General features: G+C 35.7%; 1 protein-coding gene across 1 annotated transcript; it reads left to right on the top strand.

Annotated features, from left to right (window-relative positions):
• The first annotated feature begins 11989 nt into the window (after window positions 1-11989).
• Window positions 11990-12754, top strand: LOC111436669. The gene has a single exon (XM_023074391.1). It carries the CDS (start codon window positions 11990-11992, stop codon window positions 12752-12754), a length of 765 nt encoding a protein of 254 aa, XP_022930159.1.
• Window positions 12755-24107: the final 11353 nt, after the last annotated feature.

Genomic DNA, 24107 nt, shown 5'->3' with positions numbered 1-24107 from the left:
TAGTCATATCATATCATAGACATATCATTTTATAGACATCTCACACCTATCAAACATATGACACATGCAGAATCATGGGGCACGTGTCATCACACGGAACACAAACTTTTAATAATGTGGATAATAAGGCCACTAACTTAGATGGTCATAGCTAATGTTCTCCCTAACTCAAATATGCTTGATTTTTGTCCCTCATTTGTTTCTAGTATCAATGTAATAGTAGGACGTACATCTAATTCTTCAACCATTCACATTTCCTAACTTAAGTCAACTTGAATTTGTGTAATAATCAGACATCATATTGACCTTAATTCTCTTAAATAAGGCCAATTTAAGCTTCGAGAGGGTCCAAAACGTATGAACTGAAGTCCAATTGTCTAAACCAAGCATAATGACAAGTTTTTAGCCGCGTTGAGTTGAGCTGAGTCGTGTTGAGCCGACGTAGTAGAATGGCCGGTGGCTATGGACAAGCACGTGGCAAGGGTTAAGCTGACGCGTGTGCAGGTTTGGCTACATGTTAAGACATGGAGTTTGGGTGGGTTTCACTGGTGTGCAAGTTGTGGGGCCGTGTATGGTTTTCAGGTCACGACTTCGAGTCTACTGGGCCGGAGTGGGAAGGTTAGACTTGAATGTGGGTCGAGGGTTATTGGTTCATTTGGGCTTTGGGTTGTGGGCTGCTGCAGGAGGTATTCGACCAAGATCCGAATTGTCTACTTCTTCATCTGACTACACGCAAAATTTCTAACGTCATTTTCTCGTCGCCCCTCTGTTCCAGATATGACCTCTTCCACTTTGCACTCACCTGCCCTTCCCTTCCACGACGTTAATACCCTTTATAAGTACATCCACATATGATTTTTGAAAGTTTTTAAATCCTCTACGTAATGCATATATCCTACGTAGCTTCTCTGTTGGATGGTTTGGCTCAACTACTTTGACAAAAGCAATATTTCTACTGTATAGGGCTTTCACAAGCTAGGATCCTTATAGGTTTCTCCTCGTAACTCAAATCCACATCAATCTGAAGGAGATCATAGCCTATCACATGTGTAGGGTCCGTCATGTATTTCGTGAGCATTGACACATAGAGCACATTGTCTACACTTGAGAAGGAGTGTGACAGGGCCGGTCTATATGCTACTTGTCTGATTCTCTCTAGAATTTCAAAAGCCCCGATGAAGCGAGGACTTAGTTTGCCTTTGCGCCCGAATCTCGAGACACTCTTCATTGGAGACATCCTCAAGAATATCATGTCCTCTACTTTGAATTTCAAACTTTTACGCCTCATTATTTCTGCATAACTCTTTTATCTTCTTTGAGCGGTGCACATCTTTGCTCTGATCTTTTGTACGACCTCATTGGTAATTCGGACTGACTCAAGTCCAACTAGTTATTGATCCCCCACCTCATCCCATCACAACGAGGACCTACACCACTTTCCATATAACATTTCAAATAGTAAAATTCCAATAGCTTGAAAGTTATAATTGTATGCGAACTCCATCCGATACAATTTGAAGTCACAGCTCCTAGTAAAGTCTAGTACACATGCATATAACATGTCTTCTAAAAGCTGATTCAAATGCTCCATCTAACTATCTGTTTGAGGGTGGAAGATAGTGCTAAAGTTGAGGCGAGTACCCAATTCTTTATCGAGTATGTTCTAAAATGCTGACGTAAAGCATGAGTCTCGATCTGACACTTTTGACACTGAAACCCCATGCAGCCTCACAATTTCCTTCTGATACAACTAAGCCAAATTATCCACAGTATATGTAATCTTATCCAATAGAAAGTGTGCCAACTTTGTCAATCTGTCAACGATCACAAATATTACTGTATATTCTTTCAGTATTTTGGGTAGACTTACAATGAAGTCCATAGCAATATTTTCTCACTTCCTCTCCCGATACATTAAGGGGTTGCAACATTCCTGTCGTCCTCTGTCTATGGGCTTTGATCTATTGACACACAAGACACTTACTTACACCAAATTGTTGTGAAGACTAGAGATTTGCCATTTGTACTCTCTGGTCCGTTGATCGTCTTTCCAATGGCGTGAGTAGGTTCTCCATTAATCGTACAAACCGAATCAAAGGTCGTCGACTTTCGTGCTTAAAGGTATTAGTTAAGTTTTCGTCGTTTCATTCTATGGTCTTGCACTCTTGGATATTAGTAGGTGTGGAGTAGCAGGATACCCTAGATAAATCCTTTGGAAACACATCAAAAAACTCGTTCATCACTACCACTATAGACAAGGACTTATTTTTTCTCTTTTTTAACTATTGCACTAGCCAATATGACCTAGGCTTCTTGTTGAAATTATCTCTCTGCTTTCATCATGGAAATTACATTACAGTAGCCACAGGATAGGTGCCTTTAGACTTGAAGCTAGTTCGAGATGGTGGAAAAACAATACTTCATATGAAAATTTATGCTAGCATGGATTGATTGATCGACCCTCGGTTAAACAAAGGATCTTACCTCTTCTGGGACTGAAGTTCTCTTAAGTGGACTGCCACCATATCCTTGCGTCGTCCACCAATATGGATGACACACATGATACCTCCTAGTCATCATGACAGTCCATCAATCAAAAGATGGTCTCCGTCAATTATAGCCACACTTGTGCAACAGTTAGGTCTTCTAAAGTCTCATTAAAGATATGAGGATTCTACCTCCTGAAATCTCGCAGGTACTTAGCTTTACACATTACCATCGTGTTGTTGACATGTTGGATTGTAACCATATTCTGCATCATGGCCTGAAATGACTCCCACATCTAGGTGGTTGTGGCATTTAGTCCAGCTGTAGATGTCGTTAGCGGTTGTGCTGCTGGATCTGTCTGAGTCACGAATCACTTGCGAACCAGACTCCTTCTACTTGTGCATCTCCAGCTCTCAACACATAATCATACCATACATAGCATTTCATCACACACAAAAACCATTCATACACAACATTAAACATCATCATTTATTATGTTTCGTAGGGCATACTTGATACTGACAATGCATTTGCAGCATGGGCATGAAAACATGCTAAGTTGACATTGTAGGATAGTCTACAAATCGATACAAATCTAAAAGTCTAAAACTTTGATACCAACTGTAACGATCCTATGATTTTAATTGAATAGAGATGCCACTACATGCATGACATGTCTCTACTATGAAAAAAGTCATTTAAAACATTTCATAGACAATACCATATACTTGAACATTAGCAAAATCAATTTCAACTAAAAGTAAGCATCAATTAAGTAGAGGAAACGAAAGTAGTAACAAGTTCAAAGCAATGAAATCGCTCTGATCTAACATAAAGGCTACATATTAAACAAAATACAAGTACCCTAGCTCTAGTCCATGGTCTTTGTAGCGACATCGACAACCGAAAATCGATGTCGTACTTTATCTAATAAAGAAGTAGCACATGACTTAAGTATTTAAAAATAATCAATAAGTAGCCCCACTGTTGGAAGCCGGAAATGCAAACACAAACATTATGGTGGGACCTATCTTTTCATGTTGCATAGCTTGGAATGTAGGAAGCCTCGTAAGTAGGTTTCATACTACATTATTTGTAATGTACGAAGCATTTAGTATAGGTTTAAAAATGTATGCAGAGAACGCATGAAGTCTTTGATATAGGTCCAGACTACGTCACTTGGAACACATGAACCATTGAATATAGGTTCAGACTATGCCGCTTGGATCGCACGAAGTCTGGGACACAGATCGTCAGGTTCGTATCTTGTACCATAAATCCTGAGGATACTGTCTCAAGGAACAAAACGAAAAATAAGAACAAGAACCAATAACAAGAGTAAGGACAAGGATTAAGAACAGAACTAGAACATGGATAAGATCGAAATCTCAAATCTAAGAATCCTAGACCTTAGATCTAAGACCTTTTGGACAGAACAACGTTAAGAACTTAGAACCCAAGACCAAGATCATGACAAGAACTAAGTACTTGTACTACTAAGTATTTGTACAAAATCAGATTCTCTCATATTTTTGAGGTGACCGAAAGGAGCTAATCGAGAATAAACGCACATTTGGAGCAGGTGCTACAAAGAGCCACACTGTAATTATTTTAATCTTCTAAATTATTTTTCTTATTAGGCCAAATGTATTTAAACTCTATTTTGATGTGTAAATATAATATAATTATGTTTTGTTTTAAAGCGGAAAATCTTATTGCATTATTTTATTTCGGCTGGTATGTTTTCAGCAAGCCTTTAAGATAGTCTCGACTTGAGTCAGAAACATCATTTTCATGAATAACATACGTGCCTTAACAATTTCTTAACAACTTTGAGTGAACATGCTTACATCGTGTGTGTGGCATCGTGTGTGTGGCATAATATATTGAGGCTTGAGGCATCATACAAGATTGAGTTTACAACGAGATAAATAGTGTAGAATAATCATAACATAAACATAATATAATACACATCAAACAATTACAAAACACGACATATTTAGTGGCTACTGGGCACGTTATTCATATTTCATACAATTCATCCAACCAATTCAATAGCAAAGTCATTTACTTGTTAGCCTAAATCAAAATCACTACTTGTCACGATGCTAATTTAGAATCCTAGGTGGAAAATTGGCTCACCTAATTTCAATGAAATAATTTAAACTTCACTTAATTTTCCTCAAATAATCTAAAACATAGTTTCAAGCTCTAACCTCATTTTCATGAAACAATCTAAACTTGACTTCATCTAATTTAAATTTATTAAAATGACTCATACTAACCTTAAACACCTTTGTAAGTGTCAAAAACGCCTCTTGAAGATTAAAAAATGTAAGAAAAGATTCCAACATATCAGACTCAAGCCAGATCAGTCTAGAAATTGAGCTAGAGCCTTAAAAAAAATGTATTATTCGACTAGCTTAAAATCACCCAAATGGAATGAAACTGTGTAATTATTCGACTAGCTTAGTTGGTTTGGCCACCTCCGCCACTGCTCTTAGTTGGTCGAGGAACACGTTTAGTAAGCGATGTCACAAATGTCTTGATACGGTGTGGAAACTGTAGTTCGAGTAATTTAAATTTGGTAAATGCCCAAAGTTGCCCGAGGGATTGGGAGATAGGTAAACTGGAAGAATCCTCACCTAAGCCATCACTTTGACCATGGAACGATTTTACTTCCTCAGTTGAAACCTCCATTTTTCTTCCTGTTTTCGGCAAAAACTTTGAACGTTGCTCTTTGGCTTCTGTCGTAGTGTTTGTGGAACAAGGGTTTGTGTTAGTCTTTACTGAACGCCCCAAAATATATATAGGCGAATAAGAGTTGAATATCGATTTGTTTTCATATTCATCATGTCCACTTGAGTAATTGTTTATCGAAGATTCAAACAAAATTCTATGGTTTGACTTGGGCTTAGCAAAATCTCGTGGTTTTTCCAATACGTAACTTATGAACTATGACTATTTGTTAAATTTATGATACATCTAACGATTATTTTTGTTAGTTTATAGATCATTTGGCAGGTGGTCTCCAAATCATTGAAATTGACCAAGTTTAGTATTGATTCATTCAAAATAATTGATACTTCGAAAGAGATTCAATTATTTAATATTTTGATTTCATTTGGTTTGACTCTCACATTTCGGCTATCTCAATTCACACAAGCTCTATGTAAGTTCCACGGAAGCCTTCGTTGTTGGGACTCCAACAAAAGATTGTTGGAATAAATTTAGTATGATGCTTGTCTAAAACTCAGCTTCTTAAGTTCATGTTCGTAGCGATTTTAAGTTGAGTGAGATTTGAGTTACTTACCTCTTTTTCTAACAGTCTATTGATATTTATGAAAATTAGACTAATCGTGACATCACAATATTAATGTTCGTGGATTTCAGTATATAAAGTTAACGCGTCTTAGGTGGATGACAAGACAAATGACGTAAATGAGGGTGCTTGTTTTATTGGTTTAGACTTAAATGATTCACACTCTATGAGTCAACCCTTATATGGTCAAGGGTTTACGAGGCTTTGGCTTCCTAATCAAATGATATTGAGCAACGAATCCGACTCAATCCAATAAATTCTCTCTTCTAGCTTTTTCTCGATCATCATTTGTAATTATTAAAATTACTATTTCATGGTTAGAAATTGTAGTATAGAACCAAAAATCGACGCTCAGAGTGATATATAACGAAGACTTCATGTAAGGACGCTATTTTCTTATTAATGACAAAATCGCTAGTGCATGCATGACATGACAACTATGTGCGGGAAAGCCCTTTAAGCATATCATAAACGGTGCCATGAACATAAATATTCGTAGAATCATTTCAAATAAAAATAAACAAAAAATGTAATGAGAATAACTTCAATGAAAACACTTTGATCTAACCTAAGGACAATAATTTAAATACATATGCAACTACCGAGATCATTTCAACACTTTCATCCGTATAGAGGTATCTTCATTTTAACACTTTCATTCGTATAATTTAAATACATATGCAACAAAAAATGTAATGAGAATAACTTCATTTTAACACTTTCATCCGTATAGAGGTATCTTACTTTTACTTGGAAAAAGATAGCACATAGTTTGAGTATTTAAAAATACTCCGTAAGTAGAACCACTATTAGGGTCGAGAAATGCAAACACAAAGAGGCATGGTTGGATGAGTACCTTGTTCGACTAGTGCATGCTCATGCGGCCGAATGCCACGGAGGGAAAAGGTATGCATAATAACATGACGAACATAAATATTGTAAAGGTACACGTACGTACTAATTATAATGGAGAAGTATCCTAATGCATGTGATAAACCGAATGCATGAGAGGTTCCCTAACATCAAAACATCGTATATACTTATAATAAAAGTCATTTCTCAATTATTTCTCTGGCATAGTGTTCCTATGAGATATACCTACGTGTTATTTGTCATATCTTTCATATTTAACATACATGACTTTTTAATATCTCATCGACATAGATCTAACGTATCGATGTAGTTTACATGGTGTGGCAATGAAATTCATGCGTCATAGCATAATCCAGTCATAATATAGCTAATAACATAATAGATTATAACACTGCATGACATATATCATAGTATAATCTTAACATAGCACAGGTCAAGAAATTAAAAAACATGACATACGTAGGGGTCACAAACTATACTATGTTATCAACCCATTAGTTAAGCTACTTACTTCGTTGGCCTAAGCTAGAGTCACTAACTTGTTCTTTGTTTTACGGTTAACACAATACACGATTTAGTTCGTCTACGGTATCAATTTAAATCCACTTTTGGTTAAACAAAATCTTAAATTAATCAAAAGGTTGTCAAACTACTCCGAAATGGTAAAAATAGTGAAACGGAACTCAAATTAAGCAACTCAAGCTAAATCAAGCTAAATAGTCCACTGGAACTGTCAGAGTCGAGCAGAGCCAAGCCAAGTCGAGCGACACTAGAATCAGAGAGGCACAAGTCGAAGTTGGGTAAATGAATTAGGTAAATTTGCCGGTCACGGGCAGGCGCACGGGTCAAAGTCAAGTCAAGGTGGTTCGGGTCGTGGGACGTGAGTCAATTCCTGATTAGTTGTGGACTCTTGGGTGAAAATGGTTGGGCCGTCGGGTTCTGGGCTGCGTATGCATGAGGGCTCGGGCGAAGATTGTGGACTGGGTCATAATAATAAAGAAAAACCTTTAACTACTTTCAATTTTGGTTTAATCATTTAAATTTAATTTTAAATGGTTTTTAATTGTCTTGTTTTATGTTCAATTTAATTTTTAAGATCTAGTTTTTATTTGGTTAGATCGATTTGTTATTTTTAAAGTAATTATCCCTTAAGTTTAGGGTTTAACATCTTTCATTTTAGTAGGAAGGATATTTTAGTAATTAAGGAGAAAATATAGAAAATGCAACCGTCTAGTCTGTGTTTAACACAACTTTGTTTTTCCATCTCCACCAAAACTAGTAAATGAAAAAGAATTGATATTTATAACTATGCAACAAATATGGATATCCTAAAAACATACCTTTTGAGTGGATATTAACCTTAATTCAAGTGCCTAAACAACTTTAATAGCTTGTTCACCATAAGTGTGAACACAGGTTTTTATTTTTATTTTTTTTCTATATTAATTAAAATCTAAATGATTAAATCAACAAAAGAGATTTGAGTATCTAAAAAGAATGAAGCCTTTAACCAGCTTTGGTTTTATCTTATTGTTTGCTTTAGAATCGAGCATTATTATTAACACATGTTTTGTAAGATCCAACAAACAACCTGTAGAGAAAAATTGGCATTTACAAGAAAGCAAATGGCAAGTGACTATTTACAATTATCAAACAAACTCAGTTTTAAATGCTCATTGCAAGTCAAACGACGATGATTTGAACGAACGCGTTTTGGAAAAGCGAGCCTAATTTAACTGGAGCTTCGGAATGAACTTTTGGCATACGACTTTGTTTTGGTGCAATTTTAAAAGTTTGAACAGACATGCTTCATTTGAGGTATTTTGGCCAGAGAAATCACATTGGCTTTCTCAGCGATGCTACGATACAAACTGCATTTGGGCCGCTTTTGACGATGGATTTTACTTAAAAAATACTCATTCCAAGAAGTGAAGTTAGAATTTATACACCCTTGAAAGAGATGAAGTAAAATCTCCCTCACTCATTTTGGACCCACAAAACTTTTTTTTTTCTTTTTCTTTTCTTTCATGTTTGATTGCTTTCACATGTAATAATTTTATGGAGAGTCGTGGAGTTTCTTTATAGACTTAAGATGGTGTATATTTAAGTCTAATAAAAGTGGGAGGAATCTTTAGGGATTTTATAGTTTTTTGGATGATGATAATTTAGTTGTGTTTCAAGTTTCTACTTGTAACGGCCCATGTGCAAGCTTCGAAATCTTGATTTGTCACTTAATGGCCCTAATGTTCCCATAACAATATTGGCAAGTTATTTGCTCATCGCTTGTAAAAGTGAAAAATATCTCCACGGACCAACACGAGTCCTTCCAGCATGTCTTTTCCTCACTCACATGTTTGCTACGAAAATTCTTAAGAGGTCTCCCAACATAAAATTATTCCAAGAACAACACTTATTCTCAAACTTCTTATGATTAAGCCATGAAACTTCTTATGATTAAGCCACCAGTGCATTTCGTTTATATAGTTAGTAAGCAATTCTTTTTATGCATTTCTTAGTCATCTATACTCTGGGTCACTTTCATTCGCATATAATCTTGGTTTATTTATGTACTCTATTTTACTCGGGTATCACTCTACACAAAACCCTTTCAGGATAAGGAATACTTTTTTGAATGGAAATGAGAAGGTTCAGATCATAAATAAGATATATGCAAATAACTTTTTTGAATGAGTTAATGACCCTCGTCACAAATAGGAAAAAAAGTGTCAATGGTACACCTAGGAAAATGAGTCGAAAGTGACCCGAAAATAGAAGTGTTTAAGTTTAGTTTTTTTACCAAACATATGTGTCAAATTCATCAAATTTGAACGTAACTTACAGTTTTGTTGAAAAATATTAAAAGTAACTTAGTTTTTTCACATAATTATTTGAGTGTCTCCTTTAGGGTCTTCTCGAGAGGGTTTAGGTTGTGAGGTCATATACACATGAGTACATATTTTTTTTCTTCCTTAATTTAACCTTAGAGATTTGGTACGATACGAAGATGAGAAAACAACTTGTCCAAATGAGTTAATGACCCTCGTCTCAAAAAAGAAAAAAAAATATCAATGATACACCTACAGCAAATGACTTGAAAATGGCCCAAAAATAAAAGTGTTTAAGTTTGGTTATTTTTACTAAACATATGTATCAAATTCAGCAAATTTGAATGTTAGTTACAGTTTCGTTGAAAAATATTGAAAGAAACTTAGTTTTTAAACGAATTGATTTAAGTGTCAACATTAGAGTATTTTAGAGAGGGTTCAGGTTGTGATGTCTTATAGACATAGTCCATATTTTTATTCTTCCTTATTTTTTACTTAGTACAATCTTTAGTGGATTTGGTATGATAGTAAAATGATAAAACTACTTTTCTAAACGAGTTAATGACCCTCATCTCAAAGGGGAAAAAAAGTGTCAATGGTACACCTACCGAAAATGACTTAAAATGGCCCGAAAATGAAAGTGTTTAAGTTTGATTTTTTTACTAAACATATGTGTCAAATAAATCAAATTTGAGCCATCGTTACAGGTTCGTTGAAAATAGAAGAGCTACCATTATGTGTGGAGGAAATATCCATCGAGAGGAGACGAGGGACTACACAAATAATTTAGCTCGTGATAGGCGCCACTTTGGTGTGAGATAATGGTTAGGGGATACCTGAATTAGGCGCAAACTTCCTAGGTCCCAATGACAAGCTCGTGGAAACTTATTTTTATATTCAACCTTTTCCCCTTTTCTTTTCAAGTACAGGGTGAGGTGGGGATGTGCTCGGAAGCTTAACCGTCACAAAGAGGTGTCGATCTGTGGCATTAGTGTTAATTTGTATTCTTTTCTTTGAGAGTTTTCATTTGTATTCTTTTGATTTTTCGCACATATGACACTCTTGTAAATAACTAATATAGTACCTGTTTTGTATTTCTATTGATTTGGATTTTATCGATTGTACTTTATGATTTTAAATGGGACGAAATTTTAACTTATTTTTTGCATTTTAATTGTTTGATTTACTTACTTATTTTTATCTTTGGACTTTTGGTCGTAGTCTAATTTTTCGAAAATTCAAAAAATTTGGTCATGATAGGTTGGTATTAGAGTAGCCGAGTTTTAGGTCTATAAATCATTTTTTTTAGGTAGAGTGTTTTATACCTCTGTGACTCAACTCTTTGACACGTCATTGTTACTAGATATATTGTCAAGATGTGTATTTTATTATAAGACTTAAGAGGATGTAACTTATGAGACTTATGATTCTTATGATTACTATTTATGTTGCTTGATGGAACAATGTGCTAGGATATGTAGTAATCTAAGTTTGTTGTCTTCTTGATAGATTATGTCTCCTAAGAGAATAGGGACTTATGTCAGGTCTCAACCTAGGAAAGGTAGAAGAAGGGTTGAAGATGACATCGCAATTTCGACACCTAAAACGGGACAACATCCACCCTAGGGCGAGGTTAGAGAGCTGCTTCCTAATGCCGACATAGCCATACTGTAGGCACGAGTGTCTAAGAAGAGAGGTCGAAGTAGAACCGTGACTTGAGATTCCTTTGAGATCCTTGGGCACTCGTGCCAAGGAAAAGACCACTGGTGTAGCACCCACCCTTGCCAGGGAATCTTTTCTTTAATAGTATTATCTCATGGTGCTCCCACAGGTTGGTTGAGTGTACACACCAGAGTAGGGCACTGAGGGAGGACAATGTGCTAGAATAGTAGTAACAAGTACTCTTCTTTATCTTTAAGAGTTTAACCTTTTGTTGGTTGACGTTAGTGATATGTATTTATGTATGATAAAAAAAAATGATTGATGTAAATGTCCACTAGAATTAGATCTTTTAGAACCTATGTAGCTGTACCATGTCCTTAATCACTGAGGTGTCATGGAATGACCCCTTGATACCCAACATGGGAGTGTGTTAAAGATCACGTGTTTGTTTAGATTGCTGTCAATTAGTATATGATTATATCTCCTTATAAGTAGGGGTTGATTTAGTTTTGGTTTGATTTAGTTTTGATTTGTTTACTTGTCTGTTACCAGATTTTCTGCATATTTTTAGGTCGATTTTGTAAATATCTTTTTGTATTATCGGTATATATAGGAGATCAAATGTGGGCAGCTTGTATAGAGACTTATCTGAAGGCTTTGGATATTTGGGAAGCAAAGAGAGAGGATTACGAGGTCCCTCCACTTCCAGCAAATTCTACTTGTAGCATAAATCAAAGTACAGAAGGAAAAGAAGACAAGAAAATCAAAGGCAAAAGCTTGCCTATTTGCAGCTGTATCTCAAATGATCTTCAAGCGAATAATGTCTCTCAAAACAGCAAAGGAAACCTGGGATTATCTCAAGGCTGAATATGGAGGAGATGAGAGGATTTGGGGAATGAAAGTCTTGAATTTGATTAGGGATTTTAGGTTGCAGAAGATGAAGGAGTCTGAGTCAGTGAAAGAGTATTATGATAGACTTCTCAGCATTACCAACAAGGTGAGATTGCTTGGTTCTATGTTAAATGATTTCAGGATCGTTGAAAAGCTGCTAGTCTCTATTCCAGAGAAGTTTGAAGCCACTATTACTACTCTGGAGAACATCAAAGACTTGTCAAAGATTTCTCTTAGAGAGCTTTTGAACGCTTTACAAGCACAAGAGCAAAGGAGGTCTATAAGGCAAGAAGGGGTGATTGAAGATGTCTTACCTGTTAAGCATCAAGACAACAGCAGGTATAAAAACAAGAAAATTTTCAAAAACCAATCGACGAATGGAGATTCATCTACAAATTATCAGAAGACAAAAGGAGAAGGTTCCAAAAAATTCTATCCACCTTGCCGTCATTGTGAGAAGAAAGGTCATCCACCATACAAGTGTTGGAGAAGACGTGACACCAAATGCTCAAAATGCAATCAACTTGGACATGAAGCGGTGATTTGCAAAGTCAAAGGTCAGGTGAAAGAAGTAGATCCACCGATAATTGATCAAGAAGAAGAAGATCAATTGTTTGTGGTCACTTGTTTCTTAGACAAAGAATCAAGCGAGAGTTGGTTAATTGACAGTGGGTGCACAAATCATGACATATGACAATGAATTTTTTGAGGAATTAAGAGACACTGAAGTCGAGAGTGAGGATTGACAATGGTGAACACTTGGAAGTCAACGGAAAAGGCACCGTAGCTATACCAAGCTATGAAGGTACAAAATTTATTCCAGATGTTTTATTTGTACCTAAAATTGATCAAAATCTCTTAGGTGTTGGTCAGTTACATGATAAAGACTATCAAGTGTTGTTTGAGAATAATCAATGCTTGATCAGAGATGCTAGTGGCAAAGACTAGTTCAATGTCAAAATGAAAGGAAAAAATTTTGCTCTAAATCCGATGGAGAAAGAGTAGATGGCCTTTATATCCAGAGCTAGTGTCACTGAGATTTGGCACAAAAGACTTAGGCACTTTCATCATCGAGGTTTGCTTCAGATGCAGTCAAAGAAGTTGATAGAAGGACTCGTTGACATTGATGATGACATGCCTCTTTGCTGTGCTTGTAAATTTGGGAAGAAACATAGGCAACCCTTTCCTAAAGAGGCATGAAGAGCCTCGAAAAAGCTGCAGCTGGTTCATACTAAATTTTGTGGTCCTCAGCAACACCATCATCAAATGACAATCTTTATTACATTGTTTTTATTGATGATCTAACAAGAATGTGTTGGATCTTCTTGCTGAAGCAAAAGTCAGAAGTTGTGGGTATATTTTGGAAATTCAAAGCCAGAGTTCAGAATGAAAGTGCACGTTTGATTCAGACTATAAGATCAGATAATGGCATGGAGTACACTTCAGAAACTTTTAACAAATTCTGTGAAGATGCTGGAATTTTAGTGGGTTTTTAATTCAAAAGTCAGTCGTAAATGAAAAGGCGAAAATGCTGAAAATGAAAGGCCAAGATTTATTTTAGGAAATAGTTGGATTTCATGGGTAAGGAAATAGTGGCATTGGGATGGTTATATTTAGTTTTAGGAGAGCTTATAAATATGTTGTACTTTGTATTGTGAAAAGCAGAGGGAAAAAAAAAAAAAAAGAAACAGAGAAGTAATAGAAGAAGGTTTTTTTTTAGATAAACAGAGTGTTTTTAGTCTCCTTCTATGTTTGTGTGAGATTTATTTCACAAATTGGTGAGTTTTTCTTTGACAAGAATAACGTCAGTGAAAGGAGGAAAGATTTATAATGGAGAGGACGAGATGCATGCTTCATGAGAAGGATCTTCCATAACGTTTTTGGGGAAAAGCAGCAAACACTATTTTGTGCTTGCAAAATCGAATTTCAACAAAAGCTGTGAAGGACCTGACACCATTTGAAGTTTTGTATGGTTACAAACCTTCTTTAATGTTCCTTAGAGTATTTGAGTGTCTTTGCTTCACTTACATTCCACATGCCAAGCGTGATAAGCTTGGCAAAAAGGCAGAAGCTGACATCTTTGTTGGGTATAGCCCTATATCCAAAGCTTACAGAGTTTTTCAACCACACACTAGTCGTGTTATTGTGAGCTGAGGTGTTCATTTTGCTGGAAATGAGCAATGGAATTAGTAAGAATTGACTAAGGTGAAATAAATTTCTAATGCACCAAACAATTTAATCTTTGGTAGCATGTTAGAAGAAATTGAAGATGAACGACAAGAAGAGTCTGAAGATGAACGACAAGAAGAGTCTGAAGATGAACGATAAGATGCTTTGGTTGATGATGCACCTGTCAGAGGAGGAGCTTTTGGTGATCGAGAAAAAAAACAATCAGGGAGTTGGTTGATCGACCTCTAAACAGAAAGATAATTGGAGTAAGATGGGTGTTCAAGAAAATGTTTGGAGTTCAGAGCATCTAAACAAGAGGAGTGTTAAAGATCACGTGTTTGTTTTGATTGATATCAGTTAATATCTGATTAAATGTTAAGTTAGAAGTTGATTTAGTTTTGATTTTTCTACGGGTTTGTTACCAGATTTTCTACCGATTTTTAGGTAGATTTTTGAAATATTTTTTTGTATTCTCTCTCTATATATAGCCTTTTTTCTCTTCATAATACAATCTTCTCATCAACCATTCAATTACTCACTCTTTTGCAAAGAGTGCCTTATGTACAAAGGGTAGAGTAGCCCTTGGTGCACTCTAGTGGTCAAAGAACTCGAGGGGTTCCGGAGGATGATAGGGATTATTACGACCTCTATGAAGATGGAAGGACGTGAGTTAAGCAAATAACTAAGGTTATGAACTAGTGGAGCAAGGGTAAGAATGATATCACAATGCAAGTGAGATAAGTAGACCTAAGGTTGACCTACCACCGGAATTCAACATAAACAACTTTCAAGGATAAATGTTTTTAAGTAGGGGATAATATGTAATGCTCGAGCTCCAATGAGAATTAATTTTCTCTATTCTTCCTTTTAAGATAGACTTCTAAACTTTTATTGAGAGTCTTAGAGGTCGAATTTGAGGTTGTGGTAGACAAAAAAAAAAAATGCTTATAATGACACGAAAACCTAGGATAAATATAAAAAATATAAAAAAAAATGTTGGTCAAAGTCAACCAAGGGGCAAAATGATCATTTGGGGGTTTGAAGAGATTTTAAACTAATCATATTTGGAGAAAAAGAGAGAAGGAAAAAGGATAAAAAAAGGAACAAGGGGTTATAGTTTACCTTTTATTAGTACAATGATTGAGTGTGTGAGTTGTCATGCAATCAAAACAATTGGTATCAAAGCTAAGAGATACTCACCCCAATCTATGAAGATTGAAAGTTGAAAGATTGAAATAAAGAAGTTTTATGGATTCAATTTCAGTCTTGGAAGATGTATTTGTATCATAAAGATCATCGTGAATCCTTACGTGGGGTGAAGTTAAATACCATGACCATAAAGTTGTAGAAGCTCAAGGATTGGAAAGCTCTGATGTTGATGACGTTGACGCTATCCAAAAACGTGACGTTCAATATTTTCAAGAAGAAGACAACAGCATATGTCAAATATGTATGAAAAATCCTCAGCTATGAATAAGGTATATTTCATGCGTAGATTGTTCAATTTACAAATATTTGAAGATGGATCTATTACAAATCATATAAATGACTTCAATATGATTGTAAGTCATTTTGCTCTATGGAAATTAACTTCGAAGATAAAATTAAAATATTGAATTTGATGTCATATTTACCTTAATAGTAGGATATTTTTGTTATTGTGATAAGAAGTTCACGAGTATCTGAGAAATTAAAGTTTGATGAATTCGAGATGTAGTTTTCAACGAAAGTATTTACAAATGAGAAATCTGAGACTCATTGGAAAGCGCTTTCATTGTTTATCAGAGGAGAAGAAGTAAATCGAAGGACCCAAATATACATGGTCGATAAAAATCAAAGAACCGAGGAAAATATTCGAACACACCCAAACGTAATGTGTTGAAATTGTAGCGATAAGAGGCACTTTCAAACATATTGTATGAAACTGAAGAAGAAGCAGAATCACAAATCTAGAGATGACAATATTTATAAGTTCAGGAAAAGATATAGAGGAGACTCTAATTCAACTCGATTGAAACCTGAATTTTTTATTTAGGTACATCTTTTCATTCATCTCCAAACAAAGAACTGTTTTGAAGTTTCAAATTTGAAAATTTTGAGAAGGTGTATCTCGTTGACAACAAAGCCTTGGAGATTGAAGGAAAGAGAGATGTTCGTGTACAAACTTCAACAAAAGATCAGTGGACATTGAAGGATGTTAGTATATCCCAGGTCTCAAGAAGAACCTGATCTCCATTGGTCAGTGGACAACATAGGTTATGTAGTAGAGTTTGAAAAGAGTCCGGGTAAGTTTATGAAGGGTGCTATGGTGGTAGCACATCATACAAACTATAGAACACTATACACCATTGTAGGGTGTATAAACATGGCTGCAATTGTTGAGAGTTTCTCCTTTAAGTCTATGACACAATTGACTTGAAAATATGTGCATTAAGTGAATTAAGATGGTGGCTAAAGGAGTTTTAGAAGGCCTAAAATTTGTTGATATGGGTCTTTGTGAGAGTTGTGTTATGGGCAAGCAGAAACAAGTTAGCTTCACAAATACTTCTAAAGAACTGAAGGAAGTACGGTTGGAATTGGTCCATATAGATGTTTGGAAACCATCTCGAGTTCCATCACTTGGTGAATCCATGTTTTATGTCACCTTCATTGATGATTTTAGCAAGAAGATATTGGTTTATTTCCGGAAACAAAAATCAGATGCGTTTGCCACCTTCAAGAAGTGGAAAGAAAAAGTTGAGAATCATACGATTGGAAGATCAAATGTTTGATGTCAGACGGTGGAGAAGAGTACAACAAATTAGAATTTAAAGCATTTTTTGTATATGAGGGAATTAAATTAATGATGACAGTTTCTAGTAGGACAAGATAAAATGGTGTTGCTGAAAGGATGAAAAGAACATTGAATGAGCGAGCAAGGAGTAGAAGAATGTATTCTTGATTACCAAAGAATTATGGGTTGATGTTGTGAATATAACAACCTACTTGATCAATAGAGGGTCGTTAATACCCTTGGGGTTCGAATAGCGAGAAGAGTTATGGACACAAAATCAATTACAGTACTCTCACTTGAGAACTTTTAGTTACACTATGTATGGAAATGTTGATCTAGAGAAAAAAGACAAACTTGATGTTAAGGTTGTGAAATACTACTTCATAAGCTATTGTTCTGACCTATTCGGGTATAAATTTTAGGATGACACGAACAGAAAAATTCAGAAACATTGTGACATAACTTTGGATGGAAATGTCATATACAAGAAAAAAAGAAGCCTAAAGACTACGAAGCAAGTGGGAGTTAAGATGAGTTGTAGAAAAATTTACCAAGTAATATCGCTGCAGAATCTAAAGAAACTCGTAAGATTACTGCTAAAAAAATTTGCACCTAAGTAGGTGTTAAGGAGATCATCCACGACTATTAGAACATATAATAGATATTCACATTCATTACAATACTTGTTGACTAACTATGTGGGAGTATGGATGATCAGATGAGTTCACTTGAAAAGAATAATACATGGGTGTTGATTGAGTTATTCATAAGAAAGAGAGCTCTACTGAACAAGTAGTGTCTAGGATCAAGATTGAACTAGATGGCAAGAATTTCAAGACTCGATTACTAGTTAAAAGATATTCACAAAAAGGAAAGACATTGATTATGTAGTAATCTTTTCTCCTTGTGAAATTAACTACTATTTAAATTTTGCTTTGTGATGGAAGAATTTACCCCTCAAGTAAATGGAGGTAAATTAATTTTGCTATGTCTTCTTCGATTATTAATACAATATAATTTACGCTTCCAACCTCAAAAAATCTAGTACAATTTGTATCTTCGTCGGGTCCAACTTCTTGCACTTGCTGCCAACTTTTTTGCACAATCTCTGCGTAGTTTGTAAAAAAATATAAAATTTAAAATTCAAATCTCGTTGGAAATAGCTAGATTTTTTGCTAGTCGCCGACGATCTAGTGAGGGGAACTGCCCATGCTTCGATGGAGGTGACAAGTTCGATGTAGATATGCTTGGTAATCCCATTTTATTTTCCTTAAATGTGTGCAGTTGATGGTGGGTTAGTTGTTGTTATGAGATTTTTTTATTTTGCCTCTTGTTAGTCAAGTATTTGTGAAACATGGATATTTGACATACATTATGCACTGCCGAGGGGGACGATGGTAAGCCTATTCTTATATCTCTATTCAATTCAATCTACAATGTCAAAAAGTTGGATGAAACATGGGATTAACTTGTCATTTCATCCGAAACATACTAAGTTAAACTTGGAACATATGAATAAACCTTCTAAATCATCTCACTAAATCATGTCTGACTATGCATTGTTTCCTCTTGACTATCAAAATTAACATATTCCATAAAAAATGGTAAGGTATTTAAACTTTTGGCTTAGTAGCTAGCGTATATATGGCTCGATCTACTTCAACTCTATTTCATCGTGCTATTCATACTTCAAGTGAATTCATGGCTCCGACTCTTTGTTGAAATTGATATATCATGTTGATACTAATATTGGAATATCTTAGATAATTAATTTTGTCTTTAACTCCTAATTTTCCACTCTATTTAATTTTGTCTTTTTAACTCTAGATTTTCCACTCCTTGAAGATGACTTCCTTACTTCTTTTACGTTTTTTTTTAGATAACCCCCTTTGGTGCAGGATTTTGTATCAAAGAGCTTGGTTCTTGTCCTTCAAACACTCATCTGGGAGACCTGTTGGTCCTATGGTCAATGAACAACTCAATCCTGACCTATATCTGAAGGTTTGTACGTTCCTTGTGACATAGTCTAATACTTACATTTAGGGCTTCATGGTTTTCTTGTGATACAATATGTATACCTATGTCAAGGACTTCATGTATTCCCTACAATACAATCTACATACCTATGTCTAGGTCTTCATGCGTTCTCTGCGACATAGCCTGAGTACCTATGTCCAAGACTTCATGTGTTCCCTACGACGTAGTCTGTGTCGTATGACCAAGTTTCATTGTATATCAGGAAGTTTTTTAGGTATCTCGATTTCTAGTTCTAAGATTTCTTTGTTAAGTCTTGAGGCACAACCCAAAAAAATTTCGTAACACATGTGCTTTAAAATCCATAGGAGTCATATAATTTTTTTTCACATGCAAAAATCTTCCTAAGCATCTTGTCACTTGGTATTAATAAATCTTATAGCTTTCTAAGCATCTTGTAAAGGATTTTAAGGGGTAATTTCGTCATTTCCTCTTTGTTCATACCCAAACATGTTCTAATACTCTAGTGACACCTCACATAATTATCCTTGAGGTCATAAGTAAGTCTCATATAAAGTTTTTTATTCTTTTTTTATCACTTGGAGTCCTTTAGAATCTTTAATCAACTCATAATTATTGTAGGGATAGTTTGCTCATTTCTCCCCAAATTTTGGTTCAAGTCTTTTGCATGTTCTATTGATTTTGAAATTTGATAATTCTTTTAGGCAGTTCCTTATTAAATTTCATGTCATTTAAAGGTCACTTGATCATAAACCAGTGGAACGTAACTATAAGAGCATTTTGATCATTTTAGTTATGAAACGACATTAAAATATAAAACAGAGACAATAATACAGATCTAACAGCACTCCTAGCTGCAGAACTCTTGCACGCTTCTATCATCGATCATCAATCCACGATCCACCGATCATCCATCAAAAGTTGTTTGTTTGGCCGAGCAGTTAAGATGTGTTCTTGTTAAGTACATGGAATTTCCCAATGAGAGTTCAAATCTCTCCAGAAACAAATTTTTTAGCAAATGCTTTTGATAAACTGATTATTTATGGATTTAAATAAAATTAATTAAAAGATTATTCAAAGAAGGGAGAATAAGACATTTGAAGATAAAAGAGGAATGGTTAAAAAAAAAGTGGAAGATTAGACCTTTTGCTTGGACTTTTAACATTTCTTTCTCCCTGGCTTGGGCAATATTCTCCTTAAAATGCTTTCTTCAATTGTGATCATTTGCTCATGCTGCCATCACGCCTAAGAATTTTTCGGTTAGATTTCTATTATATACGTGCATCATTCTGCCACATAAATGATCTACACGACATTTTTTTGGTCATCCAGACAGTTCATACAATGATTATAACTATAATTTTTTTTAGAGTTAGGTCTTTAGAGGTCCTATAAAAGAAACAGGGGTTGTGTAGAAGTTTGGAAAGAAAAAACGATATACTCAAACTTCATGGGGAATCGTGATATTATATTTGCAGAGTAACCAACCATAACCCCCCGTTAAAAACCCTTCGTGCTCTCCACCACCAACATAATCTTTTCTTCATTATGCAACCCACCTACGCATCCGAGAGTTATCCAAGCAAGAAAACGAGAGCTTTGTGTGAGAAGGAAATCGAGAGATTACCCCATGAAGATTTCAAATTTTAGTTAAGATTTTTTGGGTTTTAGGAGCATAGGAGCCTAACATTCTGCAACCAGGACTCGTACTCGCACCTTGACTCGAGTGACAACCCGTGCCCTCATCACTGCACGTGCCTGACACCTGACCCATTTTCCAACTGCGACTCCTTTGGCTCGACTCAGCAACTTTGCGATTTGGCTCAGTGGCTCGTTTGGCTTAGCTTCTCGGCTCGCTCAAGCTCGACTTGGCGGCTAAGCTCCTCGTCTTAGGCTTCTCGGTATACAAACCTATACCATTTCCTAAGTTGTCGACCCTTATGAAGTTATTTTTGACCTTATTTGAGACGTTTGAGTTCCGTCAGACTTCTATTTACCCAATTTTAGGTAGTTTTAGGACTTATCTTTAAAATAATCGTCATGTTTAGCTAGAATAAGTTATGGATATGCTCTAAAGTAAAAGTATGTGATATGATTTTACATTGGTAAAATTAAGCGTTCAAATATAGTTTTTGAAGTGGCTACCGAGTAATTAGTAATTTCGGTCATGGCCAACCAAGCAAGTGACGTTCATGCCTTGTGGTTAGGGGTGTACATGGTTCGTGTTGGGTTGGGTTGAGGGATTTTTTTACCCAACCCAACCCAACCCTCTATTTTCGGAAAAAAGATAACTTCAGTAAGAAACAAGAAGAAATATGTAATAGGCTAAAATCGAACCCAGATATGGGTGTCACTACATTGGCTAGAGTACAACTCTGGCAAACTCATTAAACTAAAAGATTCTTAATATACATTATATATTTATTTGGATGGGTCGCTCAGGTCAACAAGAGAATTTTGTCCCACGAATCCGAAACTGAACCGATTCAATTTGGGTTCAGAAAAATGAACCGAACCCTGTCCAAAATGCTAATCCAACCCAACCCAATCCTTATAGTTCGGGTTGAGTTGGTCTGAGTTGTCGGGTTGAATGTACACCCCTACTTGTGGTTCCTACATGTACCATATTCATTATGTGATGCTTATATGCTCTTTTTATTGTCATGTGATGTATGTTGTGTGTGCATGTGATGCCATTACACTACATTATGAATGAAATAAAATTTCATGTCTGTAATGTTATGTCTTGCCATGGAAAGTTGTGTGATGGATTATGTGATGATTGTCATGTATATATGATGCATATATGAAATATGTTATGAATGAAAGGAGAAAGAAAATGAAATTAATGTCATGTTATGAATGATCATGAGACCTCATGCATGTATGTATGTCATGTGCATTGAGATACTTCTTCGTTATGTTATGCTAGTATGGGCGTTTACCTTTGATATTTATATTTGTACTGATATCACACGGGTCTTTCCTTTTCTTAGGCATCTGGTGATGTGTAATGCATTGTGCTTGATTAAGTCTTAAGAGAGTACGTATACGAGCTTGTCTGGTGGGTCCATGTTCGCATACGTGGGTCGTAGGTGGAGAAGTACTACACATCAAACCCTGCCCGAAATTGGAAAGTGTCTAATGTCATGTTACAGTTTTAAAAGATAGGTCTCAATCACGTTAGGTGTGTGATTGCACTACTAACCCTATGATACATGTCCATAGGTATGATACATGTCCTTCCACGGTCCTCCAACAGATGTACCGTCACCGTTAGGTATGCTTTTTAAAGATAGTAATTGGTTTACATGTAGTAGATTAATTTTTATTAAAATAAAGTTTGACATTATGTTGGATATTAAGATGATTATGATAATGCAAGATTAGACGGAACATGCATGTTAATGTAATTATATTAATGGATAGATTGTAAGCATGTGTTGGATGTATTCATGTGATTGATTAGAGAAGTATATAATGAATGTAAGTCAAGTATTATAGACTTAGTAGTTAGGTTCTGTGTATAGATTATGTCATCTAGAGGACGAGCAAGAGGGTATCCCTATTAGAGATAGAGGAATGGGAAAGAAGAGATCGAGGTCCGGTACGCGAGGAATCGATGAATCGACCCGACGAAATGGTGCCACCCCCACCTCTAGTGACACCTCAGGCTGCACAAGACCCCACTACCCTCATGGAATCATTGCAAGCAATTATGCAAACAATAGTAACAACCCAATAGGAAAATGCCTCGTTGTCAACCAAAAAAGCAAAGCATCTGCGAGTTTCAAGAGGGATGACCCTCGTAACTTTAGTGATTCTACAGATGATTTGACAGTAGCACAACTATGGTTGAATTCAATAGAGACTGTGTTTAGGCTGACCAATTGCCTAGCTAATGAGTGCATCCTTCGACCCAATAGCCACTCGGACCAAGACGCTTGTCCCCCAGCCCAGCAGCCTCACAACCCATGTGCTTGACTTGATAGTAGTCCAACCCAGATGTGTGTATATATCCTAACCCTATGATACATGTCCTTACCCGCCCTTTTAGCCTGACCCGCGTCTTTCGAGCATCAGCTTCTCGGCTCGACTCGGCTTGGCACGGTAGCGGCTCCAATAGCGTGAACGACTTGGTTTACAAATTTTCAATTCGTTCCACTACTTTGAACCCTTTCCTACAATTTTTTATCCTTCTAATGTTAGTTTTTGCATTTTTAATAGCATTTGAGACGAGTATGACACGTGTTTGGCTAGATTAAAGTATAATAAGCTAATTAGAGGTTTAATCGTAAACGTTATGTAAATAAATTTGCTTAATAGGTTTTAATTTGGTGTCGTAAATTCACATAGTTTGACTTGATTTCAAGGGAAGAATTTGGACTAGCTCCACACATAAACTAACAGCCCTTGTTTAACCTACTCAAGTAAGTGACTCTACTATATGCTTGGTCGGATGAATTGTATTACGTATTATGATGCATACTCATTGCCCTAGCAAATATCATAATTATGATTACTATGCTATGCTATTGAATGTTGTGTTATGTCAGGTTTATAAGCTATACTTTAGTGTGATTATACTATGTTGGAATAATATGTTATCATGATGATAATCTATGATGTATAAACCTCCATAGACCATGCCGTGTAAGTTATGTTATGTAAGAAAATTTATAGAAACTATGTTTGCATCATTCACAAACTCGTTACATTATAAATAGATGGAGATTCTAAAGGTTATTGCGAAACTTGATAGAGAGCGCTTCCGGTGTCAACTTCTTTAAGAAATATTCTTTTCTCATCCACTTCGAGTTTATATAATCCATGGATTAAAGCTTCAAGGACCTTAGTCGAAAAATTTGGAGTTTTTTCCAAAATTCATAAAAAACGAATCTCATAAGTTTTTTCTTTGATTGTCCTTTCTTTTTGGGTCTTTAGATTTTGGGTCTTCATGAAACTTCTTCATTGTTAGAAACCGATTCGTATTGATTTGGCTAGATGAGTTTCCTTGTAGCTTTTTCCATCCCACGACCATTAAAACTCAAATTAAGGAAATGTGTTTGGGATGTTTTCAGCACTTGATTCCTTCGTCAAACTTGTTGGG

This window comes from Cucurbita moschata, unplaced genomic scaffold, assembly GCF_002738365.1.
Source record: "Cucurbita moschata cultivar Rifu unplaced genomic scaffold, Cmos_1.0 Cmo_Scf00058, whole genome shotgun sequence".
NCBI classification, from domain to species: Eukaryota; Viridiplantae; Streptophyta; class Magnoliopsida; order Cucurbitales; family Cucurbitaceae; genus Cucurbita; species Cucurbita moschata.
Note: the sequence above shows the minus strand (reverse complement) of the source record. Positions and strands in the feature narration are given on the sequence as shown.